The sequence below is a fragment of the Malaclemys terrapin genome, chromosome 3, assembly GCF_027887155.1.
Source record: "Malaclemys terrapin pileata isolate rMalTer1 chromosome 3, rMalTer1.hap1, whole genome shotgun sequence".
Classification (NCBI taxonomy): domain Eukaryota; kingdom Metazoa; phylum Chordata; order Testudines; family Emydidae; genus Malaclemys; species Malaclemys terrapin.
In genome coordinates, this window is record NC_071507.1 from 57,472,970 (window position 1) to 57,496,125 (window position 23,156).

At 40.8% G+C, this 23,156-nt stretch overlaps 1 protein-coding gene across 2 annotated transcripts in view; it reads left to right on the forward strand.

Moving 5' to 3' along the window:
* RBKS (ribokinase) overlaps nucleotides 1-23,156 on the forward strand; it is a 101,994-nt gene that overhangs the window by 42,144 nt on the left and 36,694 nt on the right. For both annotated transcript variants that reach the window (XM_054021618.1, XM_054021620.1), the window contains exons 3-6: nucleotides 5,054-5,117; nucleotides 7,359-7,421; nucleotides 14,540-14,704; nucleotides 20,984-21,075. In XM_054021618.1, coding sequence (XP_053877593.1) covers nucleotides 5,054-5,117; nucleotides 7,359-7,421; nucleotides 14,540-14,704; nucleotides 20,984-21,075 — 384 coding nt within the window. The remainder of the gene's footprint in view (nucleotides 1-5,053; nucleotides 5,118-7,358; nucleotides 7,422-14,539; nucleotides 14,705-20,983; nucleotides 21,076-23,156) is intronic.

The window sequence follows — 23,156 nt, forward strand, 5'->3', positions numbered from 1 at the left end:
TTTGAGTTGGGTTTTTGTTGCACAGAGCTAGAAATAAATAAATATTGATGCTGGTCAATATGGTCTCACTCTGTTGAGTTTTACCCATGCATGGCACTCACTAAAACTTTGGGGGCCCAAACTGAGAATAGTATTTAAAAAATGTACAATTTTTTAAAGTGTGCATGTGCCAATATAGGAAAACCCACTGGAGGGTTTCCAGTCCTGCCATTTTATAAGCTTTAAAGCTCAACTCTTTTAAGTGCTCTACAATCCAAATGGTTACAAGGATTGCTTTGAAATTTGATGTTCCTCATTGGGGTGCAGGGTAGTGTTAGTGTGTCAGACTTGGGGTTATTTAACTATGGGGTTCCTGAGTTACACTCTACCTAACACAGTTTCCTTCTACTGTTAAAGTGAAAGTTACAGGATGAATCACCGACAGACCTCATTGAGACTGATTGCTGTGAACTCACCTTCAATTAACATAATTAACAATAAATTAATCATAGTCCCCTTGTGATGAAGTGGGAATTTTCTGTAATATTTTATGCATGATAACTTACTTGACTAGGGATTGTTACCCAGTGGATGCAGAAGGGTTAAGATGGTCTTGGGGCAGAGCAGGAGACATGTGGTGCTTGGGTCCGGTAATTTTCTGGGGTTATATGAATGGGTCGTTAAGGGCTGGGTGAAACACTCATATCAATGAAATATCCAGAAAGACAATGGGAACCCCAAGGACTGAACAATTGACATCTAGCAACTGGAAACTCCAGCAGGTGAACATGTAAACTCAAAAGGGGGTCCTTCAGGAGGAAGACAAAGGATGGAAAGGTGTCAGGTGTTAAGGACTGGCCTTTAGAGAGAGACAGAAGCTTTCATCTGGAACTAACAGACAAAGAGACAGAGCCAAAATGGATTGTACAGCAGCTGAGACTGAGCCTGAGGTTGGCCAGTCTGAACTCTTTGCTTCTAAGGACTTTCCAGTGGTGTTTTCTAGTTGACTAATAAAACCCCTCTCTGTTTTGAAAAGGCTGCCTGGTGTCATTACAAATACTTGCTGAGGTGCATTGATTTCTGAAAAGAGTAAAAAGTCTCTAAACAGGACTTTATCTCAGTTCAATTCACTGGGCAGAGCTCATTCTCCTGAGCTCTGACATTCTCCTGTCACTGTAGTTAATCCACCTTCCTGGATAATCTTAACTTCCATTGACCTAATGCTGTCTATGTCAGGGGTTAGGTCAGCTAACTACATCACTCAGGGGTGTAGCTGGGTCGACTTAACTTTAGTGTAGACCTGGTCTCAGTCATGAAGATCTTGAGGCCACATGGTCTGACCCTAAAGAAGACTGGGATCCCTTGGGGGTCTGGCACACTGAAGGGGCTCCTCCAAAGGACTGTTTAAAAGCCGGGGCATAACACAGATCGTGTGGATCCGTGACACTTCTTCCTAAGCCCAAAGGAGTTTTGGAGTGAGTGGCTGAGGGTTGCTGCAATTTGAGAATCATGGGTGGCAGTGTTGTTTGTGGGGAATGTAATCAAAGTATTTGGTGAAGAAAACGTAGACACATGAATGCTTCCTGGGGAAGGGGCGAGTTTTGGAAGCAGAAGAATGAGGGAATAGCGGGGAGAGAGGTTTGGGACTGCAGTGACAGGAAGGGGGATAATGGCCATGGGTGGGAGGGTAGGGGAGAGTGTTTCAGGGCTCAAGTGAGGAGCATCCACCAGCTCTGCCAGTGCACCCAACCACCTCGTATTCCAACTTTCCTTCATAGACTAGTAGATTCCAAGGCCAGAAGGGACCATCGTGATCATATAGCCTGACCTCCTGCATAACACAGGCCACAGAACTTCCCCAAAATAATTCATAGAGCATGTCTTCCAGAAAAATGTCCAATCTTGGTTAAAAAAACCTCAGTGATGGGGAATCAACCATGCCCCTTGGTTAGTTGTTCCAGTGGTTAATTACTCTCACCATTAAAAATGTACACCTCATTTCCAGTCTGAATTTGTCTAGCTTCAACTTCTAGCCAATGGATCATGTTATAGCACTTTCTTTGCTAGATTGATGAGACCATTATTAAATATTTGTTCCCCATGTTGGTACTTACAGACTGTAATCTCATCACCCCTTAACCTTCTCTTTGTTCAGCTAAATAGATTGAGCTCTTTGAGTCTATCACTATAAATTATGTTTTTTAATCCTTTAATCAATCTTGTGACTCTTTTCTGAACCATATCCAATTTATCAATACCCTTCTTGAACTGTGGACCCCATCACTGGACACAGTATTCCAGCAGTGGTCACAACAGTGCCAAATATAGAGGTAAAATAACCTTTCTTTGCCTTTTCAAGAGTCCACTGTTTATGCATCCAAGGATTGAATTAGCCCTTTTGGCCATAGCATCACACTGAGAAATCATGTTTAGCTGATTATGCACCACAACACCCAAATCTTTTTCAGTGCCACTGCTTCCCAGGATAGAGACCCCATAATGTAAGTATGGCCTGCATTCTTTTTCCCTGGATGTATACATTTACATTTAGACACATTGAAACACATATTGTTTGCTTGAAGTTGAACCCAATTTACCAAACAATCCAGATAACTCTGTATCAGCAACCTATCGTCTTCATTATTTACTCTTCTCTCCCCAATTTTTATATTATCTGCAAACTTTATCAGTGGTGATTTTATGATTTCCTCCAGGTCATTGATAAAAATGTTAAATAGTGTAGGGTGAAGAACCAATCCCTGCGGGACCCCACTAGAAACACACCCTCTTGATGACAATTCCCCGTTTACAATTACATTTTATTATTATTTATAATTACATTAACAAACTTTTAATCCACTTAATGTGTGCCATGTTAATTTTACCTTTCTAGTTTTTTAATCAAAATGCCATGTGGTACCAAGTCAAATGTCTTACAGAAGTCTAAGTATATTACATCAACACTATTAATTTTCTCAACCAAACCTGCAATCTCATTTAAAAAAAAAAAAGATATTGAGTTAGTTTGACAGCGTGACAGGGCACTAACTTTGGTGCCCTTGTCACTAGGGTTGCTGCAGCACGGGAAAGATTATGGCCTTAATTGAAGTCAATTAACTAGTTTTTGTTGGGGATTACTGATGCTTGGGTGGCAGTTGCTGGGCTAATGAGGCAATTGGTTCAGTAACTGGGAGGATATGTTTGGAAGGAACAGGAATTACAGGGGAGCTCAGTGGATGCGCCTTGGAGAGAAAAGAGAACGTTGTGGAAAACTCCTCCTGCTGTAAACTTGTGGTACATTCTGTTATGCTTTGACACTGAAGATCAAATGCAGACATGATGAAAGAGAATCAGTCTGTGTGTGTTTGTGGCTAGGACACTGCAGGAACAGTCTAGGCTGCGGTATTCACTGGCTAGGTGAAGGGACGCTCTGTGACAGACAAGATCTATTTTCCATAAACTCGTGTTGATTGGCATTAATTATATTAGCCTCCTTTAATTCTTTATGTTGAGTCCTATATCATCTTCTTCATTATCTTGCCTTGAGATCATAGAATCATAGAAGATTAGGGTTTGAAGAGACCTCAGGATGTCATCTAGTCCAACCCCCTGCTTAAAGCAGGACCAACCCCAACGAAATCAATGTCAGACTAACAGGCCTATAGTTACCCTGGTCATCCAGTTCACCCTTTTTAAATATTGGCACAGCATTAGTTTTCTTCCAGTCTTCTGGAACTTCCCTGTTGTTCCAAGACTTAAACAAAACAACAACATGATCCAATGAGCTCCTCACCCAGCTCTTTTAAAACTCTTGGATGCAAGTTGTCTGGATCTTCTGATTTTAAGATGTTGAACTTTAGTATCTGCTATTTGACATCCTCCTGAGATACTACTGGAATGGAAAGTGTATTATCATATATTACTACACCATTTTTATTTTTCCTAAATACAGAACAGAAATATTTATTGAACACTTCCACCTTTTCTGCATTATTAGTGATAATTACCATTTGCATCTAGTAATGGATTGATACCATTGTTAGGATTCCTTTTGTTCCTAATATACTTAAAAGATTCCTTGTTGTCCTTAACACTGCTGACCATAAATTTCTCCTTGTATCCCTTTGCTTCCCTTACCAGTTTTCTACAGTTCCTTCTGATTTAAAGCTTATGATTTATATTTATATTTATACTATCAATTTCCCCTTTCTTCCATTTGTTATATATTATTTTTATAGCTGCTTTCCTACACCCCATCCCTTGGCCGGTACACCCCAAACGGTTTGCACCCCCAACTTTGTCAATGCAACCCTAACCTTCCTATACCCCCAGCACAGCCAATGCACCCTAATCCCCCTGAAACCCTAGCTCTGCCAGTGGATCCCGACCTTCTTGCAGCCCAAAGTTGTGCCAATGCATTTCAACCCCCTCCACCCAACTACTCTGCCAATGCACCCCAACACATACATAAACTCTGCACACATCCACCAATTAACTTATGCTGTGAGTTCTTTGGGGCAAGGACTGTCTTTGTTATTACAGTGGCATGTTAGATGGAATCATGTGGGTAAGACTGAATGAGTTGTAAAAAGGGATGAAGTATTTGTACATTTCAGCAAGGGTGGGCATAGCAGAATAAATGTTTGTAAGTTAATCGGGCATATTGGGGCATTGCTGAAAGAGGGTAGAGCTAAGGTTGCATGAGCAACCTTAACTGTGCATTTCCTGGTTTTCAGAAGTTTGAGTTTTGCTTAACTCAGCAGTCTGCCAGGGTATGACGTGCCACCAAGCAACCATAACTCCTTCTCAATGTAGGTTTTTGCCACTGAATACTCAACTTAGTGTTAGAAGGATGAATGAATTATAATGCCAGTGATACAAGGTGAGTATGAAAGGTGCATAATTTTGTTTGTATCTGATGTGCTTTTTATTTTAGAGGTGGGAGAGAGCTGTAAAATGCTATTTAATCAAGTAATTGAGATAAAAGAGCTGTAAAATAAAGTTTAGTGTATGATGGTTGCATTACACCATTTTGCGGACTGTAAAAGATTTAATGTTCGTAACTTCTTTGCAGGTTGGGAAGGACTCGTTTGGCAATGATTATATTGAAAATTTCAAGAGAAATGGGATTTCTACAGGTAAAATTTCAGTTTAAAAAATAATTTGTTAATTTTTTAGATAAAATTTGAAACTAGAGATGGAGGAGGTGAAAGGGTAGATTGGTTAGGTTGTCTAATTCACACACCCATTCTGGTGCAGAATGGTTTCTGCAGTGTATTCACCATTACTTTGTCTGGTCTGGTTTGAATTGGCCTACGTTAAATCTTTAGGCCAACATTTTCAAAGGTGGCCATTAATTCTGGATGCCCAATTTGAGGCACCTAGAGACTTACATTCAGAGGTTCTGGGAACCTGTAACTCCATTTGAAGTCTATAGGAGTTGCACATGCTTAGCATGACTGAAAAATGAGGTTCAGGTTGAGCACCCAAGTATTGAAGCATCCAAAATTAGTGTCCACTTTTGAAAATTTTGCCCTTAATTTTTAGCCTAAATGTTCAATGTTGATTTACAGCAGTAAATAGCAGGATCTAAATCATTGTCAGGGGATGGCAGACTTCAAAGACGGAGAAAATTCTACTCTCGTAAAAGTCACTACAAAGACACTAGTTCCTCCTTAAAGCGTGGTTTGGTTCTACTCTGTAATGTGAATTTATATAAATGGAACCTTCTTACTTGGCATATGTGTGTGTCCCGAGTCACATCTATTCACTTCAGTGATGAAAGTAAATTGTTGTTGCCTTTGACTTCTGTTAGCCTTGCAAAGCCAACATGGCTAAGAGAGAGTGAGAGACTTGCATTGCTTTGCTGATTTCTTCTTGTGTATCACCAATGGCCTGATGAAAAGCATCTTGAAATCGATGGGCGTCTTTCCATTGATTTCAGTGGATGTTGGGTCAGGCCCCAACAGAACTACTGAGTAAATCCCAATTGAAAGCAGTGGGGATGCAAAGTGTCACTGAAGGCATAATTGGACAGACAGGGAGGTTGCACAGCTGTCTTTACCAGCCTTTAGCACTTCAGTTACAGATGATGATGTGTGAGAAGTGAACAATCCAGCTTGATTCTCACATCCCAGGCTAACTTTGCAGGGCTGGCAGTTAAGAAAAATATCTTTTTGCTTGTAAACTGAGTACATTTGATCCATATATTATAATGAAGTAATAGCATTGCAGGGTTGGACTGTTATTTTTACATATCTCAGAGTGCAGCCACATTTTTAAATGTACTTTTTTTCAGGAAGTCTCTAAATCCTAGTTTCCTTCTCTATCTCAGTTGCTTGACACTTCCCATTATAAGACCCAATTTTCAGTTACTTATAACTTTGTCGTACTTTAACTGTTCAAGTTGAAATTTTCCATGCCGGGTATCAGCCTCAGGCTACATTTTTCTGGAAAATTTCAGCCCAGAGTGGTCCAGTTGTTTCTGAGAATGAGGTTAGGGCAAAATACAATGCTTTGCCTATGTTAAAAAATCATGATGATTTCATTTGGTTTGGTTTGGTCTTTTGCCATCCCTTGTGAAAATCCAACCAAATTTGGCCAAGGAATAAGCCTTTGAAAAATTGCAGTACACATATGCTCAGTAGAAACGTGCTAAAGCATTGCAGCTCTTGTCCCCAAAGGTTCCATCTGTATTGAGCATTGTCTACTCTAGCCCAGGGCTGTAAGGAGCTGAGCAGGATCGTCTCTCAAATGTAGCTCTGAGTTGCTAACAACCGTCATTTTGACTGAAATTTTCAAAAATAATAATAATCCACCAGCGGCAATCACCTGGCATGGAAAATTTCATTCCAAATGGTTAATGTTTGGCAAAGTTATATGTAACTGAAAACTGGGTTTTATAGCAGAAAGTGTTGGGCAACCATAATAACAGGCCATACTACCAGCTTAGCCTATAATAATTTAATGGAATGGATTAATCCAAAGGGGAAATGTACAGCCTCACAACAGCCTCCATCTTCATTAATGTAGGCTGCCGTTCCTTCAGAAATGTAAATCAGAGAATTAAGATGGGGAAATATGCTGCATTATTTCAATGCTTTAATTTTCTCCAGCCTAAAATCTGTTGTTTCACTGGATAAAAGTATGCCGTCATTGAAGCAGAGACATAGCTACATTAAAGAACGATGGACTCATATTTGTTTTTTTGTGGGTGTAAGTTAACACTTCTTTTGTTGTTGTTGTTTGTTAAGCTTCTTTGGCATGGTTACACATGAAATAGTTATTAGCATTTTTAAGTGGTAGGAGATGATGGGAGGTTAAACTGCATCACAGACTGTTGTTGAAATAATACAAACGGTAACTTTTCCCTTTCTTAGAATTTGTAGGTCAGACTGAGGATGCTGCTACTGGAGCTGCTTCAATCATTGTTAACAGAGAAGGTACATATGTCACATTCTGAGTGGTCCCCTAGTAAGCAAAGGTTCTGCCTTTGTAAGCAGCAAAATAATTTCTCTGGTCTTTGTTAGTTGTGAGGGTTTTCCCTCATTTACAGACAAATTCTGTCATCCTGACATTTCCACACTTACTCATCCTACGGACTACTAGTGGAGCACAGTGCCACTCAATGTGAGTAAGGGTGGGAGAATCTGACCCTTATCGTATCTACATATGAATAGCTATAAATAGACTAGCCCACTGATTCATCTAATCTGACACTGGCCAGTACATGGTGCACCAGAGGAAGTGGGGGGTGGTGTTAAATATAAAAAACTTTCCCCCTAATGTACCTACCAGATTTACAATGGGAAAAGGGTATTCCTTTCTGACCCCAGCACATGATGAATTTATGCCAGGAATTATGAAATATGATGATCCTTATTATCTTAGTCTGCATAGCTACAGATATTTGGTTCTCAGATTATCCAGTTGTCTTTAAAATTTTGCCACAATATTTGACTCAGAGTTCCTTCTGTAGTGCATATGCTCCAAAAGTGGCATTTGACCTACATATTAATTGTCCTTTAATTTAGCATGTACCTTTGCTTTCATATTTTCGGACAGGGTAGAAAAGAGGGAATTGACCATTTTTCATATTGTCTTTCATAGTGACTAATTTAACTTCTGCTGATTTTTTTTTTCTTTTCAAACAAATTATGCCTCATACTCGCTCGCCTGTGAACTCTTTGAAAAAAATTACTAAGGTCTAGATTGAACCTTGACTCAGCCTGGAATAAGGGTCAGGATGTGACAACTCCATCCCAGGAGCAGGCCTGGAAAGGGAATTGTGACTAAGGCAAATTGGAAAGGTTAATCTGAGTAATAGTAGGTGCAAATATTAAGTGCATTAGTTAAAGCACATTAACCCCACTTTGGATACTCACATTCAGAAGTAGTGGCCTTAGTTCCTTTTAGTTCAGTGAATTAAGCTAGACATACCAGAGTCACAATTCCTTCCCTGATGTTTCTCCATGACCCTCCCCCTCTCCCATTCTGGAGGAGTAAATTTGAGAAGTAAATTACTGAAGCTCTCGAGAGAGTGCAGCTTACATCCCTCACATACCTGGCCAGCTACTTTGGTCAGTGACTGGGGGCAGAGGACAGAGCCATGGCGTCGCCCACTCCAAGCCCCTCTCATTCTCTTCCCTGCCCACTTCCCATGGGAGGAATATCCAAGAAATATTGTCTATGCTCTACACTGGACCCAAGGTTCAGGTTGGCTGAGTAAGGGATGGAGTCTTTCTTTCCCTTTTAGTCCTCTGCTGGGCAGAGTAAGAAAGAGCATGATCTAACCTTGAAACAGTAGTGAGTGACTTGTTGGGTTTTCAAGAACCTTGTGATCTGTTCTGAGGGATAACAGACAAAAAATGGTGGATTAAAAACTTTTGAAGCACTAGGAAACAGAGCCATGACGATTGTCCACTACTCTGAAGTTTATGGTGGATTTTCCTAGAAACTGATATTGGTATAAAAGTTCATTAGAAGTTTTGTGATGTGGAGGATGAACTGAACAATGCATTGTGGCACATAGGTTATTTCTGTCAAAAATGGACAGTTCCTAAATTAAGTTTCTAAAACTGGCCTCAGATTTTACATAGAAGCTGCTGCTAGAGCAAAGCGGGTCAGGACCGTGCTGTAAAGCAAACAGATATACGGAACTAATAGTGGTAATGGTTGTTACTTCTACTTAAAACTGTCTGGGGCCAAAATTGAGTAGATTACAATAAAATAGCAGTACTTGTGTTCTGTGCTGTTACAAGATAGACTATTTTATTTGAAGAAGCCTGGTAGATTTGACCTATCAAGTTGTACAGTACTCATCTAAGGGCTTGTCTACACATGCAAGTCATACTGCTATAGCAATGCTGGTATAGTTTAAGCAGTACAACCCACCTATGTGGATATAGTTATGTCAGTATAAAAGAGCGTATATCGGTCTGCCTTATTCCTGTAAGGGCTGGTCTACACTTAGTCCGGACTTCGGACTAAGGTACGCAAATTCAGCTACGTTAATAACGTAGCTGAATTCGAAGTACCTTACTCCGGACTTACCGCGGTCCAGACGCGGCCGGAAGTCTCCCCCCGTCGACGCCGCGTACTCCTCTCGGCGAGCTGGAGTACCGGCGTCGATTGTGAGCACTTCCGGGATCGATCCGGGTTCAATTTATCGCGTCTTAACCAGACGCGATAAATCGATCCCAGAACATCGATGGCGTGCCTCCGGACCAGCCGGTAAGTGAAGACTAGGCCTAAGAGAAGAGTTAAAGTTCTTTGAAGAGTCTGCATTATTCTGTTAAGATAATTCAGGACAAAGAAAAGACACAAATGCTAAATTTCTTAAAGGACTCTGCTATAATTATTTTTAACTCATAAGCTAGTTAACAGAATCACTTGTAAATTCTCAGAAAATTAATTCTATAGGCAAAGTGAGTGCAGTAAGTTTGGGGAGAAAGCACAGTATTTTTCATACAAAACAAAGAGGTTGAGTCTCTGCTTTAAGAGCAAAATGGAACTCAGTATATGGAGTCACGACCAACATTTTCATTATGTGGTCCTGTGAAATCCACAATTCAGATACATTACAAAGTTTCGCTTTTGTGGCAGCCTTAGAAATCTGTGTTTTCTGGAACTTTTCACTGCTTCCAGATAGGTGCTTACTAAACATAAACTCCAGCTTCCCAAGTGGGCTTGTCAACCAAGACCTTGCAGATGGTGGCATTCCCCCCTCCCCTCAAAGCAAAGAACTGTAACATGCTCCCAGCAGTTTTTCTGAACACTTCCCCTCTTCAAATGTGTAGTCTCACTTTCCACTTCCACTTACTGCTGCATCCCCTTTTCACCTCCTTTCCCCCACCACTTTTACCACTCTTACAGCACCCTGTCTCCTGACAATGTATTACTGGTTTATAGGAACTCTATAAAATTATTGTGCATATTGTTTCTGTTTTGTTTTACATAAATAAAGAAGCAGTTACAAGGCAATCTCTATATAGGAAAGAAACTTCCTCTATGGCTAGGTTATTCCATATTATCCCCTCCACAGTTTTGGCACCTTCCTCTTCCTGTGATATATCTGGCACTGCCCATCGCTAGAGACAATACCGGACTAGATGAACCACTAGTCTGATTCAGTCTGGCAATTCCTTCGTGCATAGCAAAAGCCCAGAGAAGGAACAGCAAGGACTGTGGCAGGCAATAATCAAGATGCATTAGCAAAACAAAGAGAGGGCACAGGACTGGAATAGCAGGGACTGTTGCAGGTTAGAAGTGAGGTGCACTGGCAGAACAGTGTGTGGAAAAGCAAGCACACTGCCTGCCTAAATTAATGTTGACTATAGGTATTGCTATTATTCAGTCATTTCATGAACACTGAATTTTCACACTTTTTATAAAGCGTGGGCACACTTCAATATCAAAGCACTACCTGTACATGTACCCACAGAAAGCTTTTCAAAATATACATTTAGAAGTGACTAGCAAAACAAGGCAAAAAACGTGCAGAACATGAATGTCAATGTGACTGAAATATCCTTTGCATAAAGTAAAACACATGTTTTGGTCCTGCGGGCTAATAAGAAACTGGTACCTGGATGTAGCATCTTATTTTAATATACTGGGAAAATGGGGCTTTTTAATGTGTTCAGCAAGTGACAATAGAGAAATTACATTACCATGGACACACCCAAAACTTATCCTTATGCTCCTGAACTCTGTGATTTGTCAAGCAATTATTTCTCATAATATTCTTTCGTAGTCACAGACATTATCGTTTTTTCCTATGAAATACTGTGCAGGAGCTCTGCAGCCCTTACTGAAGTTGTACTGATAGGTTGAGAGACTGCTAAGATGTAGTAGAGTTTGTCGGCCGCAGTGCAGACTATGGGAGTGTGAATTGCAGCATACGGTAAAGTGTTGCGCTGTAACTGCCCTGCATAGACCCTGCTAATGTGAACTAAAAGGAACCTAGTTTACACTAAGGTAGTCCCATTAGTCCCTTTTAGTTCACACTAGCAGGGTCTACATAGGGCAGTTACAGGGCAATACTTTAGTGCATAGTTCAATTCGTGCCCCCATAGTCTGCACTGCGGGGCCGTGTAGACAAGCCCTTAAACACCGCTGATGGCTTGAGGGCTATTTCACATGTATTCTAAAGAAAAACTGTGCCCCTGTTGTATTTGGCAGTGTGTTCTGAGCCCTGGTCTACATTACAAAATTATTTTGCTATAACTATGTCACTCGGGGGTGTGAATAATCCACACCCCTGAACAATGTAGTTATACCAACCTAAGCGGCAGTGTAGACAGACTATGTTGATGGGAGAACCTCTCTCACCGATATAGCTATTGCATCTCGCGGAGGTGGATTAGCTAAGTGAATGGGAGAAGCTCTCTACTGTCAGTTTAGAGCATCTTAATTAAAGAGCCATAGTGGCGCAGCTACATTGATGCAGTTGCCCCAATGCAGCGTTTTAAGTGTAGACATGCCTTGGATAGTCCTATCATAAGGTATTTGTAGAATGTATTTAAAAATAGCACTTTAAATTCATTTGGCAGTTTTCAGGGTTTGTCTATATAGGGGTACTCAGAAAAATTAATCTGTATTAACTGAAGCTGTAAATTTAAATTGGATTAAACTGTATTAAGCCCCAATTTGGATTTTCTTACTCAGAACTGAAGTGCTCTTAATTCAGTTTAATTTAATTCACTTCCAAAGTGAATTAAGGCCACTTTAATTCTATATGTGAGTATCCACACAGGGATTTAATGTGATTTAAACCAGTGGTTCTCAACCCGGGGTACGCGTACCCTGTGGGTATGCAGAGGTCTTTCAGGGGGTCCATAAACTCATCTAGATGTTTGCCTAGTTCTACAACAGGCTTACATAAAAAGCACCAGCCAAGTCAGTACAAACTAAAATTTCATACAGACAGTGACTTATTTATACTGCTCTATATATTGAAATGTAAACACAATATTTATATTCCAATTGATTTATTTTATAATTATACTGTAAAAATGAGAAGGTAAGCAATGTTTCAGTAATAGTGCGCTGTGACACTTTTATATTTTTATGTCTGATTTTGTAAGCAAATCATAGAATAGAATATCATAGAGGTAAAACTTGGGGGAACACAAGACAAATCAGACTCCTGAAAGGGGTATACAGTAGTCTAGAAAGGTTGAGAGCCACTGGTTTAAACAATGCATTAAAAAAGTTAATTAACCTTTTTTTACTTTTCATTGTCTGTGTTCTTTCTGAAAATCAATTTTAAAAAATCACAAAAAATAGATAATTAGATTAATCTTCCTGAGTGTCTCCATGTAGTCCACAGCCTACTGCTAGTGGCTACCATCTTTCTGGTAAGTGATGCTGGCAGAGTTACAAGCACCATTGAAAGCAGTATCTATGTACTCAGCATTCATACTGATTTAAGTATACTGCTCTACAGCCAAAATGCTTCTGAAATAAATGTAGTCAAACTTTACTACTTCTGGGTCACTGAGAATGAAAATGATGCTTAAAATTGTTGATTGGCTCTAGTTTTCAAGATATGCTATTGGGTCAGTATATACGACCCTTGACTTGGGAATGGCGGAGGATATGTGAGTTATAAAGGGAAGGGATCTCAATTTAAACCATGTGCTTGGGGCGGCACCTGGAGGGGGGTGGCGCTCACCTGGGGAGAGCGTGGCCGCGGCCGGGCTCACCGCCCTCCCTCCGGCGCTCCGGCCGGCTGGGAAGAGCGGGGCCGCCCTCCCCCCGGTGCTCCGGCCGGTCAGGGAGAGCGGGGCCCCAGCTGGCCTCGCCGCCCTCCCCTGCCGCGCTCCCCACTGGGGGGGGGCGGCGGGAGCCGGCCCTGCTTTGCATGTTGCTTATACACAAGGGAGTTTGAAGTCTCATTCAAGGAAAAAATGCATTTTTAAAACCTAGCTGTTTATTCACTGAGTAACTCAATCCATTACAGAATCAGTGGCCTTTAGTGATTGGCAGCCCCTAAATGAATCTTCAGTGGAGGCGGGCAGTAGGAGCTGTAGATCGAGGAGCAACTGGTTTATTGAATTTAATACTTAGTGATTAATAATACAGTTTAATTAGCAGGCATCCATGCCTGAAGGTCTCTCAGTATCTTAACAGAATAACTAAAAACAGAACTGCAATCAAATAAAGGCAATATGCTTGTTTTTTTTTTTTTTTAAACACAATAGCAAGAGCCTAGGGTAATGAACCTCCCCAGCCAGTTGTATACATTAAACAAACAACCAGAATAAAAAGGACACCAGAAAGGATTTGAATTGTTGCCCTAGTTGTACTTTATAGCATATCCATTGGAAGAGCATTCCATCTGCCAGCCCTCAAAGGGATTGGCTGCCCATCTTTACTCCCTCCAGATATTCTGTAAAGAGTTCTTATGAGTCAAATATTAACTCTCTGTTTTAAAACTCATGCCATTGGTGGTAGGGCCTGTTTCAGGTTCTCACAATGCTTCAAAACACTGACAATGTGGAGTGTCCCTGATCATTGGCGCAGGGCTGCCTCTCTTTGAAATTCACAGGATGCTCGTAATTTTCACAGATTTGATCCAATATCCAGTGATCCTAAATTAAAGGGACAGTTAAAATTCTGAATGCATTTTGGGCATCGTGACTCACTATATCAATGTGATTACTTCTGCTAAGGTAACGTCACAAGAAGGCACAAACGTTTTTAGGGGACACTTAGTACCCCGGTATCTCCAATTTGGTACAGGGTAGTGGTTCTTTTTAGTCCAAACAGAACATGAAAATCAAACTTGGAAAAAATCTCTGCATATTAAATCCTCAAAAAAGGCCTATACTCCATTGTGTTTGGAGTACAATATAACATCTTTTATGCACAGGTCTTGGTGGGCTGTCACTGAAATCTTTGGATGATTAAGTGCACCAGCATGCAGCTTTTTTGAAAAGCGCTTTGAAATCCTCATGTGAAAGGCACTGGAAAAGGGCAAAGAGTTGTTTTATTTACCTTAATTTATTGTAGTGAAGTGAAGTATATAATTTAAAACACGGAATCTTCTCTCTAGGACAGAATGTTATCGTCATAGTCGCAGGAGCCAATTTGCTTTTGGATTCTGAAGACCTGAAGAGGGCTGCTAATGCCATTTGCAAGGCCAAAGTGATCATTTGCCAGCTAGAAATAGCACCTGCTATTTCTCTGGAAGCCCTAAAAATGGCATACTCCAATGGAGGTAATTTACCTTAAGCGTTCATCCATTAGGTTAGTGCTTTTACATCTTCGTCTCGGTCTCTGCAAAAGCTTTCTTCATGGTTTCTGCAAACCATTTTAATTTCTGTCACACTAGCCTGTAGTACAGATGAAACAGTGACCACAACCTCATGCCACTCTAATAAAACCTAAATTAAATTTTAAAATATCTCAATGCATACCATGGCAGACAAACATCTACATAATCTCATTTTGTGTAAACCTCCTTTATCTAGCGCGATGCTGTCTTTGCCTGTATTGTGTAATGTCATGCCAAGATTGTAATAAACTCAAGGCAGGGAGTAGGACCCTGGACCTGATTCTGATCTCACATCAGTACAAAACAGGAGTAGTTCAGTTAAAGTAAATGGAGCTACGTTTATATAAAATTTATGCACTAAATTCAGAATTAGGCTTATGTCTCTATTCTTCCGGTATAGCACCATTCATACTTGTGATGCTATATACAAGTATTAAAAATAATAAAATGCCATAAAGTCTCTTTGATTATTTACTGATTTAGCAACAACTCCATGTGTATTCAGTGTATTTGGCATGTTGCCATAGAATGGATAATGTCACAGGCAGGAATTTACATCTAATTGTTACTGTGCCTTTCAGTATAGATTACTTTGTGACAGTGGATTTCTACACTGAAGAAGCATATGGATAAAAGCTGTTATTCTTTTCCTAGAGAATGGAGTTTCAGTACTGGTGTGATGTTTTGTTTTGTTTGTAGCACTTTAAACTACCCAAGCTTATCCACCACCGCATTTAAACAATACTGGGCGAAAGATTAAGCAATGATGGCCATGGCAATTAGGCCATGTAAAATTCAAAATTTTGTTCTCATTTTACCCACTGGGAAACTGAGCCTGAAAGGTTGCAGTAAATGACTTGGCCAAAGTCACGCAGCAGGTCAGTGACCGAGCTGGGATTAAAATTCAGGATTTCCTTGCTCCTAGCCCCAGCTCGTGCTACCAAATCATGATACCTTACATTTAGAACAGCGGTTTTCAAACTGTGGAGCAGGACCCCAAAGTGGGTTGCGAGCCCTTTTTAATGGGGCGCCCAGGGCTGGCATTAGACTTGCTGGGGTCTCGGGGCGGAAGCTGAAGCCCGAGCCTCACTGCCCGGGGCCAAAGCTGAAGCCTGAGAGCTTCAGCTCTGGGTGGCAGGACTCAGGTTACAGACCCCCTGCTTGGGGCTGAAGCCCTTTGGCTTTGGCCCCCGTGCCCAGGGGACGGGGCTTGGGCTTTGCCTTTGGGCCCCTCCGCAGGGCAGCAGGGCTCAGGCTTCGGTCCCCCCTCCCGTGATTGTGTAATAATTTTTGTTGTCAGAAGGGGGTCGCGGTGCAATGAAGTTTGAGAACCCCAGGTTTAAAAGGATTTGAGGATCTGATTCTCCACTGCCTTGTACCTCTTGAGGTCATCTATACCAGTGCAAAGTGGGTTTAAAAAATGTTATTATATTTAGTGGTATTTTAAACACATTTTGCATATACTTTGCACTGCTTAAACAACTGTGTAAAGTGCAAGACGGAAGAATCTGGCCCTGAAACTTCAGTTGTTATAAGTGTTTATGGATATCATTAATAGGATTGTGCACATTAGAACAAAAATCCACATAATAGTATCATGAATTCAAAATTATTTTGATGCAAATATGACTTAAATGAGTTTGTTTGTGACTCCTTTCCACCCCTACATTTGGTTTATCAATCAGAAAACTTTTGTGAGACCAAGTGCTTTCCAAATTGCAGTTTAACACCTCTGGTATGCATCCGAAGAAGTGGGCTGTAGTCCACGAAAGCTTATGCTCTAATAAATTTGTTAGTCTCTAAGGTGCCACAAGTACTCCTGTTCTTTTTACCTCTGTTTTGGTAGTCCAACAAGAACCCCTACTGTTTCATAACTTGGATCCATTTCCATCCATGGAAGCCTATCTTCTCAGCCCATTTTGGTTGCTGCTCTGAGACAACTGTCAAACTCCTCCCTAAAAGTCACTAGGGCAGGCGTCGGACATTCTCCCAACAGAAAAACCTCACGTTGCGTGACTGCAAAATATCTTCAAAGGGGCCCTCTGAAATACCTTATTCTCAAAATTTGACCTAACTTAAAATTGTGAAATCTGATGGGGAATGTTTTTCTGGTTTTTAAATCAGTATATTTGGGAAATTAAATAGTGGCTGTTAATTACGCATTACTCTCTCGGTGTTGTAGAGCCAGCTAGAAAACTGAGTACAAGTTAACTGCCAAACACCATTCCCAGTAATGTGCTGACATCATGGATGACAAATTAAGAACTGCCAGAGCCATGCTGCTTGTTCCCCATTAAAAAACAAAACAAAACAAAAGCTCATAGAGTAGAAAAAAAATCTATTTTACCAAATACAAAAGGACAAAACTAGCATGGGAAGAAGTTTTCTCTGAGACCTTGAATTTAAATCTTGACAGTTTTATAATTGTAATTATTTATAATGTTTCTGTCAAACAGGTTCCTTTGCTTTGAAATAAATATATACAGACCAGAACCAACATGCATAATTTCATCAATTATACAGCAGCGGCTTTTTAGCATGCCAGTCACCAGCTGTATTGTCATGACAGGATAGGCATGGGGCAATCTGAACAGACAGTCCCAAAAATTTATCCTCTTAAATACTTTAACAATGATAAATGTGGGGGTGTGGGAATGTTTCTTTTAGGCTAATGTAAACGTTAGCTTTTTTTCCATTTCTTTTTTCTGCAGATAAATTTTATTTTTCAGATAATTCTGTTATCCTTGGAGGACCTCAGTTATTTAGGGAATACCTTACATGAGAGATGGGGATTTTTTTAAGGCCTTTACTGATTGCACTATATCCAAATGGTCAAAGTAATTTAGTGTAGTGGTTAAAACAGTGGCCTTGAAGTCAGAACTCCTGGGTTCTGGTATCAGCTCTGCCACTGACTCGATGTGTGATCTTGATCAAATCATTTTACTTCTGTACCTCCTTCGGCTAAGAGATGAGTCTCTGACAAAGGAGAAATGGAGTGTTTCACTATTAAATGGAAGTTTGAAAAAACAACACATTGAATGGGCCAGCTAAGACGATGGCTGTGTCTACTCTGCACTCTCAGGAGTGTGAAAAAAACACACACCCCGACTGACAAAAGTTTTACCAATGAAAAGCGTGGACAGCCCTTTGTCAGCAGGAGTCGCTTTCCTACCGACAAAACTACTGCCCCTCATTGGGGGTGGGTTGTTGTTTCTTTGTCAGCAGGAGAGCTCTGTCCTGCTGATAAAGAGTGGCTACACTGTGTACCTTACAGCGGCATGGCTGTAGCAGCACAGCTGTGCTGCTGTAAGGTACACAGTGAAGACGTAGCCTTAGCAACATTAGACAGTACAATGTGTCAGCAAGAGACAGGAGCAGCCTTAGGACTGGTACTGTTCTGAGTCTTCAGTCTGGAATCGTTGTGCAGTCAAACCTTTGCTAATATGTGGGCCAACTCTGCCATAGATAATATGCTGCACATTGGCAAATGCTCTGTACAGTCAAATCTAAGTAAATGTTTTGCTTTGTAACACTGTGGAATCTTAAACCCATCCTGGCTGTCAGTTGTTTCCCGTGGTTTAGCCTGCAGCACCCTCATGTATAATGCAATACTGTATGTTAGGAAGTGCACTAGACTATTTTTGTTTAACAGATGCACATCCAGATGCCTCAAATCTCTGTTTTGAGTTTGGTGCTTTTTTGTTTTTGTTTTTTAATTAAAAGGAATTAAAAAAGGGGGGTGAGGATGGATGGAGGCCTAGGAGCCCTATGTTTCCATTCAGTGAATCTCACTTGTATTGGTTTTGCAGACTACATATGGAAAAGATTGGTTTTCCCAATGTCTCTGGTCATTAAAGACTCCATGACAGTTTGTACAAAAGCAAGGGTGTTAGCCTCTGATCTATCCTAGTTAGACTCCATCTTGAGGAACTATATCGAGTGTACATGAATTTCCCTGGAAGTTTGACTTGAACACTGTATTCCTCCTTTTAACTGCTGTGTAATGTTGCTGTGTGCTGTTACACTGCTGCCATGTCCCTTCCCAGAGGTGGCTCCATTTCAGTGGTGAGTGCAGTTCTTCCCGTGCTTGAAAAGTTTGTGAGGCTCCCAAAGTGCCTTGGAGATGATGGACAAAATAAAATGGAGGTTAATAATATCAGGCCCATTAATGCTGTGTTGGAGGAGAATTGTGATGCAGTTCTCTATGGATGGAAATGTATCCAGCTGGGGGTTTGCAAGACTTTCCTTATAATTCCTGTTCCTGGTTGCTCTAGGCCAGGGCTGGGCAAGCACACTGGGACTGAGAGCACAGGGGGTGGTGAAGATTGGGAATGGTGGGAGAAAGATTAGGACAGGAAGTTCGTAGGAGTGAGTCTAGAAATGGGTGGACAAAGAGTCTAGGACTGAGATGAAAAGGCTGAGGAATGGAGACTGACTCCAGCTAGGTAAGGAGAACAGGACTGAAATAGAGCAGTGAGGGGTGAAGAAGAGACAGGACTAGGGATAAGGGATTAAGCTTGCAGGGAATGGGCAGAAGAGTCTGTGCCCACTAGACACACTCCATCCAGAGCCTGGAATGGAACCCATGATTCCTGAGTCTTACATTCCTCTGCTGTCAGCGAATATCTGTGAAACTCACTGGCAAAGTGTCCCATCCCCCTTTAGTGCTGGTCCACATAAAGGATAACAAAGTACTACTGCTATTAATTACTCTGTCAGCTCAAGTGGCAGACGTCTGTGCAGTGGATCTAAAAGTTCCAGTCCTGCTGATGATCTACATGAGTATATCAATATGATGCCAGATGATGGCATTTCTGTTTTCATTTTGCTTTTTAAAAAAATACTAGGAAATTACATACAAAAACACGATGTTGATAGAACATTATTAAGGTGGCAAAGACAAGCACTCAAAGTGAAGAAAAACTATGAAAAAATGTGATGTAATCATATAATTAGACTGTATCATAAATCAGATACACAAGGGGGCTGAATTAAGGCTGCGCAGGCAAGCCTACTTCTAGCATTTCCTAACTTCTGAGTGCTTGATTTTGCAACTTCAGTAATGTTCTTGTAATGTAGTTGTTTTGTCTGCAACAGCGTTTTCAAATGATAAGAAGATAGAGAGGAATTGTGAAGTTGAAAAGTAGTCACTGGCCTAAATTTTCAAATCTGAGTGTCTAAAGTTCAGCTTCTATATTCCTATTTATTCATATTCCTGAAGTTTCTGATCACCTGAGGCTTCAGTTCAAATAAATGGGATTCATAAGTGCTGGCGTGTCTGAAATTCAGGCTGCTTATGCGCAGGTGCCTAAATATAGATTTAAGAGCCAGACTTGCAAATTTGAAAACTTTTGTCACTGAATATAAGTAAATTTCTAATCTAAGAGATTATGTTTCATATGAAGAAAGGATGATCTTATAGATAAGGAAAAGATGTACTAACCAGGAGATTGGCAGAGCAAGGAATTCATAGATTTCTGTGTTACATTGGGTAAGTCACTTACACTTTACTGATATGGCAAACCTTTTCTAGTGTAGACGAGGCCTGAGGCTTTGTCTATAGTAAATTTAAAGGCAAGTTGTTAGGTGGTATTAGCTAACACACTTTGACAGGTTTTAACCAAGATATCATCTCCACCAGCTATACTAGTGTTGGAACGTTAGCTAACAGCTCCTAACACTTTAAAATTGTAGTCTAGACAAAGCCTTCATCACTCTGTGTCCCAGTTTCCTCATGTGTAAAATGAAGATTACAATGCTTACCTTCCTCCCAGGAAGTTCTGAGGCTAAATCAGTGTTAGTAAAGCTCATGTTAGTAAATGCTCAGAGGGAAGACACTCCACAAATGAAATGATTTATATTAGATATCTAAATTTAGAATTTTTTTTAGTTAAAAAAAACGTTTGAATACAGTTTGAATCTTGCCTATTGCTCTCCTCTCATTTCCCCCTACAAGCAGATGAATGAATATCAATTTGGGGGAGGAGGGTTTTATATTTTTCTGTACTACAATTAAGAAAATGGTTAAATACTTTGTAAAATGAAAAAACAGGGGTTTTCTGGGTTTTGTATGTCTGTGAGTAGTTTGCATATCTGTGGGGAGAAGACGAGGAGCTGAAATGTATTAGCCCCAATAGGGAGTTTGGGGTTCCAGGCAGTGGTTTGTAAATGTATTATGCAAAAATGCCATTGATTTAGACAACTTTTTCCATTCTGTTGCAGTGAAGACCTTATTTAATCCTGCTCCAGCTCATGCTGAACTAGATCCACAATTTTACACCCATTCCGACATCTTCTGTTGCAACGAAAGTGAGGTAATGGCTAGCTGTCATGTTAGAGAACACTGACGTGGACAGTGAAACTTAAAAGGGACTCCGTCCCCAGCAGTACATCATAGGGGGAATCAAGCCATGTTCCTGAGACTTCTCTGTCAAACACTGGGGAGGCAGCAGGCTTGGCCCCGAGGCCAGTGAGGAAGGAGGAATACTTTGCTTCACTGTTGAATAACCCTTCTAGATGGCACTTGAAGTAGAATTAACGGGCTCCCAAGAGAACTGAGGCCAACCCTTCTTGGCCATAAGGTGGGTTACTAAGAGGGAAGTGGATGAGTGAACACGAGATCCATAAATGAGACACTCTTAAAATGTGTTTTGCTCTAAATGGTACATTTTAAAATAGATCTTCACTCCCAGCCTTGTCTTCCCTCTGTGTGAATAATGGGAATGTCATTAGATATAGCATTGTGATGCTCTTAACCTGCCTTGCCAGAGAAGGTGTTTGTGTGTATGCTGCCACTGAGAGGGTTCAAGCAGCTCCGTATGTCCCTACCTGTTAGTTACCGTTTCAGTGCACATAACCGAGTGACTTTTATGGGCTGCTGCTACCAGTGTACAACAGCGGAGCCCTCCGTTTTTCCAGTTTGTCAATTTCCAAGACTTTCTCTCTTCTCCCCATCCCCTTTCTCTGCCATTGTCAGGATAATATTTATCCAAAAACAAATGATTGTGTGTATCACAGGAAACAAGTTGGTCTGAGTGTCCCACGAGGCCCTTGTTTGAATTTGCTGCTGTATATTATTGTTACTGTTGCTATGGTTTTCTCCTTTATTTATCAGACTGCGTGAGGAGCAACCAGCAGGTAAAAGCCATACCTTGAATACGGTTGTAAGAGATCCCCGGTGAACATGACATAGGGTTTAGGAGAAACCATGACTCAGCTTGCTGTGGGATCACCATCCCAACGTCCCTGGCTGAAGGTTGTACGTCAAGACTCAGTTAGCCTATTCTGAAATTTCTGCTAAAACCAATGACATGATGGCCCATAAGACATCAGTGGACAAGTTCTAAGTGACCCAAATGGCCATCAAAATAGTGTCAGCAGTACCCATTTTGGTGCAGGTCTGTTAAGTTAGCCCCCATCACAGCATTTTGACATCTGCAAAGTAGTCAGCCCTTTCCTGCAAGGTCAGTCATTGTGGCTCATCAAGAGTCTAGGGGCTGATTTTCCAGCTCAACTGGCAGTGATGTCTCTTGTGGCTCAGACAAATCTAATAGCCATCACAACTCAGCTACATGATGGAGAATGTTCAGAGCTAGCCTCTAATCATTCCTTTCCAGGCGATTTGCAGGGTAGACACTTGGAGTTCTCTGAAAGCTTTACTGCCTGGCTCTTCCGTAAGGTCATTAATCCAAGAGTTGCCTAATAGTGCTACAGGACCTATTTTGTAGCTGAGAGCAGCCCAGCTCTCCCACTCCTCTAGTTCACTTCAGGTTTTTTTTTCCCTGGTTGTCACTGTTTACTTGTTTGGCTGTGGGATTTTATTCCCTACTTGTTAAATACAAAAACTTATTTCTTTATTACTGTTCTATCCCTGATATTTTTTTCTCACTGCTACTTCCAACATGAATGTTGCTGTTTCCCCTATGTTACAATTGATTGCTACAACTTCAGCTTTCATAGAGACATCCCTTGAGATTTTTAGCCTGCTAGAGTAAAGGTATATTATTACCACCACTTGGAGAAAAGAAAATTACTTCCTTTCTGAGAAGAAGAAACACAGGTGTATAATTATAACAGATCCCCACTCTCTCACACACATTGCCTGCAGAGTTGGGGGTTCAATTTCCATTCTTTATGCTTTCTACAGTTTGCTTAAAAAAGGAACTACTTGTTGGAGACAGTAGGGATCACACTATCCTCTCAGCAAGTATAGGCACACAACTTCTGCTGGTCAGGAGGTTTATTCATTTTAAAATACTCATTTTGTGGAAGTTCCTGCCTGTGACATTCTGGAGTGCAGACCTAAGAGTGATGCCCTGTTAAAGCACTTTCTGAGAATGAGAATTACAGGTAGATAGTTTTTCTTTGCAACTTAATATTTATAACAGTAACCTTT